At 38.9% G+C, this 6639-nt stretch overlaps 1 protein-coding gene across 2 annotated transcripts in view; it reads left to right on the forward strand.

Moving 5' to 3' along the window:
- The window catches only part of LOC146614987 (plexin-B2-like), a 230481-nt gene extending 227127 nt beyond the window's left edge, over nt 1–3354 (forward strand). For both annotated transcript variants that reach the window (XM_085376813.1, XM_085376814.1), the window contains exons 40-43: nt 216–280; nt 697–772; nt 1783–1857; nt 2399–3354. In XM_085376813.1, coding sequence (XP_085232939.1) covers nt 216–280; nt 697–772; nt 1783–1857; nt 2399–2503 — 321 coding nt within the window. In that variant the 3' untranslated portion in view covers nt 2504–3354. The remainder of the gene's footprint in view (nt 1–215; nt 281–696; nt 773–1782; nt 1858–2398) is intronic.
- The last annotated feature ends 3285 nt before the right edge of the window (nt 3355–6639 follow it).

Raw genomic sequence — 6639 nt, forward strand, 5'->3', positions numbered from 1 at the left:
TGGTATTTACAAAAACCTGCTTTCTGTGCACACTGACATTGTGACAGGAACGTTTTGAGAGGTAGAGGGAAATCTTCTGTTATTTGAGTGTTTTTCTTGAACTGAAAGCTACATTTTCACACTTTTTGATGACGAGGAGGCAGATTTACCACCTTTTTTTTTTTTTTGTCGTGTTCATACAAACATGCTCATCTATTTTCTCTCTCTGGCTGCAGGAGTCTCCCAGCAACAAGCTACTCTATGCAAAAGAGATTTCCACGTACAAGAAGATGGTCGACGAGTGAGTTTAAACTTCTAAATATCCTCAGAGAGGAAACGTGTGTGTATATGAAATGGTGTTTTGGCTGAACAGCAGAGTGAAATTTAAAAAAATGGCAGTGTGTTTGAATGTAAAAATGTGAGCTCTCAAATGTCTTTTCATGCATCACTAACCATTTCTTTTGTACTGATGGCTCTTGTCGGTGTGGTTTGACAGATGTTTGCTTCAGTCCTTTTGGATTTTCTAATATTTGGTGAAATCACGGCTGCTGAGCTTGGAGGCTGTTTGAAAAACCCCGTAAAACATCCTGAAGGTGATGTTTTACGGGGTTCAATTACCCTCAATGGTTAATCAGGACAGCCGTCTGATGATCCACTGCGTGATTGAACTCACAGAAACCACCTGATAGTTTGTTTTGACTGTTTCTCTTTCCACAGTTACTACAGGGGCATCAGGCAGATGGTTCCAGTCAGTGACCAGGACATGAACACGCACCTCGCTGAGGTGTCCAGGGTATGAACCCACCTCTGTTTGTGCTTTGTTGCATGTTTCATCCCTCTGCAGTGCATGTGCAAGTAGTTACTACTTATAGTAACTAACAGGTGAAGATTATACAAGATTATACAGTATACCTTGACAGTCCTGGGTTGAATCTTCTATTTGCCTTCAATCTGCATTAATTCGTTGTGGCACAGATTCGACAAGGTGCTGCAAACCTTCCTCAGAGATACTCGTCTACATTGACACAATGGCATCGCACAGCCGCTGCAGATTTGTCGGCTGCTTCAGCTTCCTGTTCTTTACCAAGAGGAGCGGCACCACCCGGTGTAGTCTTCTGCTGCTGTAGCCCATCTGCTTTAAGGATTAACATGTTAAGAGATGCTTTTCTGCACACTGTGGTTGTAACGAGTGGTTGTTTGAGTCACTGTTGTCTTCCTATCAGCTGGAAGGCTTCTGGTGATTCTCCTCTGACCTCAACGGGCAGAGAACTGCCGCTTCCTGGACATTTTCTCTTTTTCTGACTATTTTTCTGTGAACTCTAGAGATGATTGTGTGACAAAGTCCTATCAGATCATTAATTTCTGAAATATTCAGACTCTTCTGGCTATGTTCAAAGTCACTTCAATCACCTTCCTCATTCTGATAATCAGCTTGAACTTCAGCAGTTCATCTTGACCACATCCACATGCCTACAGGCTCTGAGATACTCCCATGTGATTGGCTGATTTAGAGACTTGCCTTAATAAGCAGTTGAACAGGTGTACCTAATGAAGTGGCTTTCGGTGTAGAGCATCAGTATGGAATATAAAATGCAGCAAGTCAATTTTAACTATTTGCTAAACTACACATTCAACATTGGTTGAATCCTGAGCAGCTCCATCCAGTTAAGACTTGGATCCATTTATTTTTATTTTAATTAACCTCTGAGTATCAAAAGTGTGCAAAGCTTCAAAAATGTTTCTTAAGACTTGAAAGTAGATGCAGCACCTGTCTGAACTGTGCTCATACTCTCTCCTTTGTAGCAACACACAGACAAGCTGAACACCCAGGTGGCCTTAAATCAACTGTACCAGTTTGCCAGCAAGTACTACGATGTGGTGAGAGCTGCTGTCTTCAATTTATCTACCTTTGTGCTGTTGTGTGTGCTGAATCCATGAGCTACAAGGGGGAAGAGAGCTGTTATCATTGTTATTTAAGCTTAAAATAAGTTGTACAGAAATCCAGATTATTATTTCACTGGACTGATATCGACTATTTTCATAACAAACTTTTCCAGTGTTGGTAAAAACTTCAGTGAGTGATCAAGATGCATTAAGTTTAATAAGCCTAAAAAGCAACAGATTTTTCTCTCATATTTGCCAAATATTGTTTTTTCTGTTCGATTTCTGTTCGAAGAGAGTACCACAGAGTGCTTTCAATTTTAAGTTTAGGCGTAAACCAGTAAATCTAATATATCTGCCTCTAATATAGCGTTGCATTTTTTTTTTTAATGCTGGGATAAAACAGCCACTAGATGGCGGCACAAGAAAGATTTTCCGTCTGGTTATAGTTACTCAGAGGATTTTTTTGTATTAACTATAAAACCTTTTACACATATTGACGTAAATATGCTTCAGTTTAAATTTTTTTTCCTTTCAGATAATCCAGTCGCTGGACGAGGACCCAGCAGCCCAGAACAAACAGCTCACCCTTCGCCTTCAACAGGTCGCTGCCGCCCTAGAGAATAAGGTCACCGACCTTTGACGCCAGACCTCGAGGAGGGTTCGGGGGGAGGAGCTTATGGATGCTAAAATACAGGATTTTGTTTTCAACACAAGGACTCAAAGGATGGCGAGCTCACGGACTCCACTGAATGTTTAATCATGTAATGACTGAAGTATTTGGCAGGGGTGAGGGGATTGGTCGGTGGATCCAAAGGAAGGACTAAAGGGGGAGGAGTTATGGGACGTCTGGAGGGGTGAGGAAAGTGTTAACGTACACCCGGAGTGGTGGAAACTAAAGTGTTGATATCTACTACACCTACATGGCGTACTTCTGCTTGGCATCTCAAAAAAGATTGCGAGGAGAGATGTGAAATGGCGCGATGTGATTACAGATGAAAGTTGTGTGAAATCAGAGTTATTTTTTTAATTGTACCTGGGATGTACGTTGGTGTACTCCTCGGACCTTGTTGTTTCTGTATTTGGCTTCAATGTGCCACAAATTTTAATTTCATCATGTAAGGACTGAAGGAAAAACGTGCCGCACAAGAAATAAAGGCTTCAGATTTTGGGATTTTTTTGAAGAATGAGCATGAAAATGAGGCATTCCCAAATATGTCCTTTTTGGTACTCTGCTCTTTTTTGGAAGTGCAGCTGCTTTGGGCACCTTTTCTGACCACTTTCTGAAGTCTGGAAACTGTGGATGTGGGGTGAATTTCATCCTAAAGTATACAAGATTAAGTTTGAATAAAATGGGAAAACCTCTACGGTAGAGCTGGGCGATAGAACGATAACGATATGTATCGCGATATAACTTTTTCTTGATAGAAAAATTAAACTATCGCGATAGACCTCGCTGCTCTTGTCCTCTAAAAAAAAAACCCCAAAATAAACCCAGCCAATCCAAATTAAGTAGCGCAGAGCCGAACCAATCACAGCCGCAGCGTCACGTCACGTGACTTGTTACGTAAAGCACAAGTGCCAATATTTAAATAAAAACAAGCTGCTGATTATTTCACATTTTTCTTGTGAGCAACGGCACATTTAAATCTTACAAATATAGTTATTTGGCTTATATCGTGATAGATATCGTTATAGCCTGAAATGAAAAAAACATATCGTGATATGAAAAAATCTTATATCGTCCAACTCTACTCTACGGTACACACCACTGACCAATCAGGGGTCTCAATGGAGGAACAAAGGACAGTGAATTCGGGGTACGAGGAGTTATATAAACCCAGAAAGCAGCAGGTTTTTTTCCCTTGTATCGTGGCCAAATGTAGTTTTTTCTCTACAGTTAGCAGCAGTATGTGTTTCTATGCTGATGATACTGTGCTTGTGACTCACAGCTGAATAATTTCATTTAGTTTGTTTAGGTTTGTTTGTTTGTGTGCAGGCTTTAGGCAGAGGCTTTGCATATCCAACATGAAATGTTTCTTTTTAATGGACTGACATGGTACCATTTAGTTTTATTCTTTTGCAAACTGTCTGTGAGGGTGTGTGTAAAAGTGGGTTTTTTTTATTTGTTTTTGTTTATTTGTTTTTAGCTAAGCGGCTTTTTTATTTACTGCAACAACAAAAAAAAAATCAAAAAGAATCACAACAGCCTAATCATGTGAACAGCCAAAATTGTTATGTTTGTGCGTGATTTTTGCTTTTATAATCTGTACAGTTTCGCTTCTTTTGCCGTACCCCTTGCAAAAATAACTGCTTTTGTTTTCCATTTTTCTGTTCAAGTCCACATGCAAGAGAAGGTCTGCTTACTTTCATGTTTTCTGAAGACAGGGTATCACAGGATCTTTGAAAAAAGCTTCAAATTTAAGGTGGTAAAGTGTTAAAATGAAATAAATCTGCTTGTTATGGCCTCTATTTTTTGGATTATGCATTAATATTGTTATCAGAGTTAAAGGATGAGTAAAGGATAATGCATGGAGTCAGTTAAATGAGACCTGGCAGCACATGGATTGTGCCTCTGAACAGTCTTTCACCTTCATCCTTATCGTATGGAAGATTTAAAAAGCATACAAACCCAAGAAACACTTTAAAAAAAAAAAGTTTAATAAATGTAAGCACTATCAGTTATCTCTTAAACATATAAACTAAACTTGAAAACTTCAGGTTCACAAACCTCTGCCTGATATGTTTTGCTTTAAATGTTTTATCAGTGCAGTGCAATGGCTTATTCGTAAATATGAAAGTTGGATCAACTGTACCGTTTTTTTCCACGTTTTGGGACAAAAAATAGGAAACGTTTAAAATAATCATTAAAGATGAAGCTGGAAAAAATCCATAATATGTAATTTAAGATCAGAAAAGTGATATGCAACAATCTAAATCAAGGTCAAGTTTATTTATATAGCACAATTCCAACAGTTCATGCTCCATGAAGTGCTTTACAAACTAAAATGCAACTAAAATAAGTAAAACGCACAACAATGATGGAATAACATATAAAAGAGAATAACACAATGCAAACGATGCACGACACATGAAAGGTGTTGACACACATCTCAACACCTTTCAGCATACTTTATTACTGGTTGCTGTATCTTTTCAGCCGCCAGTCGAACACACACCAACAATGACAGGCCGTTCATCTGTTTTAAACCGGTGAGGCGTGATTGTGGATGCCGCTCATGTGCATCTGCCTCCCCCCGCGGCTGCGCTGCAGACCACGCCCCACCACACACAGTAAGACAGTAAAAACAACTAAAAGAACAACTAAGGCTGGTAAAACAAAAAATGTCAACAGTCTATAAAAATGTCAAAACCGTCACAGCAAACAATAACTACACCTTGCACTTAAGAGTTTGGAAAAAAGGCGACTGGACTTCTTGAAGTCGAGGTCATGGTATTCTGAAAGAATACTACCATGGGAGTTGGACTAATATATAAAAGAGGACTGAGAACCTACACAGATACACTACACTTTGTTCAGAATAAAGATAAATATGAAATTCCTGTCAAATAATGATGTATAAAAAATTAATCAAAATTAACAACTTTTTCAGTTTTACATGGACCTGATAACCTTCATGACCCTACAGGACACTCCCACGAGTGCTGTCGAAAACTTTTTCAAAGTCTACAAACACATAGACCTGTTGGGCAAACTCCTACATCCTGCATGTCAAGTAATTTGAGACATGCATGTAAAAGTGCGTGAAGTTGGCCTGAACAAACTAAGAAATGTCCTGTTGGAAAATCACATGACCTGATTTGCATCTTCTCATTGGTGGTGCTGTGGACATGTGGGCTTTTCCTGCCAAAGTGGGGTGTCGATTTTTACCAACACAATGTGTTTAGTGTGGGTTTGAAAGGACAACTACACAATAGTAGCTTCCTAGCATTCTGGTGCTTAGAGGCTTTTGCATCTAAAGTCTTCAAAAATAATTAGCAATAACAAAAACATTTAATTTAATGCTAAAATAAACATGTGATCAGATATTAAAATCTGTGCCAGCTCAAACTTGGATCCATCCACTATGGTGACCGCTTGGGCAATGATGGAGCAGCCCGAAGCACCTTCAGTCAAAAACTAAACACTTAGGAGTGTTTTTTGTTTAAGCATTTTAAATCTTCCATATTCTCTGACATTCATGTTCTACTTTGAGTCTGCAAAGTTGTACAATCCCAGTATTGCAGGAATATACATGCTAACAACTCCCTAAAAGATTCAGTATTTTCAAAAATAGTTTGCAGGGCAGTGAGGAAACGTGTCAGCTGTGAAATAAGAGGAACAAAAACGGCATATTCCCATTCACTGTTTGTTCATATGTTTGCGTAAATCAAAAAAGTGCTGTTACACCACAGAAGTTTAAATGAACTCTTATTTTTTCTTTTGCTGCACATTATTCATTGCCAACACAAAATCATGATACATCTGCAATATTCTTTTCTTCCTGAACCCAGACGATGATCTTGAGATGAGAGCTCGACTTATTATCAAAGATTTAATGTGCAGTTTGTAAGTTATGTGGTCGTTTTTCAGGAGATGTTTATTTCTTGTGTTTCAAGCCTCGCAAACTGCAACTTTAATCTGTGGAGCAATACAACCAGTGCAGTGTCTCTGGTACTTGATGGAAACACTGCAAAGCTCTGATAAGAATCTGGCACCAGATGACCACCAGATATAAATGCATCTTAGCTTGTTTTCACTTTGATTTCTTTGAACCA

This window comes from Diplotaxodon limnothrissa, linkage group LG17 (genome assembly GCF_057381915.1).
Source record: "Diplotaxodon limnothrissa isolate DT_005_m linkage group LG17, D_limnothrissa_male_GT1.1, whole genome shotgun sequence".
Lineage (NCBI taxonomy): Eukaryota > Metazoa > Chordata > Actinopteri > Cichliformes > Cichlidae > Diplotaxodon > Diplotaxodon limnothrissa.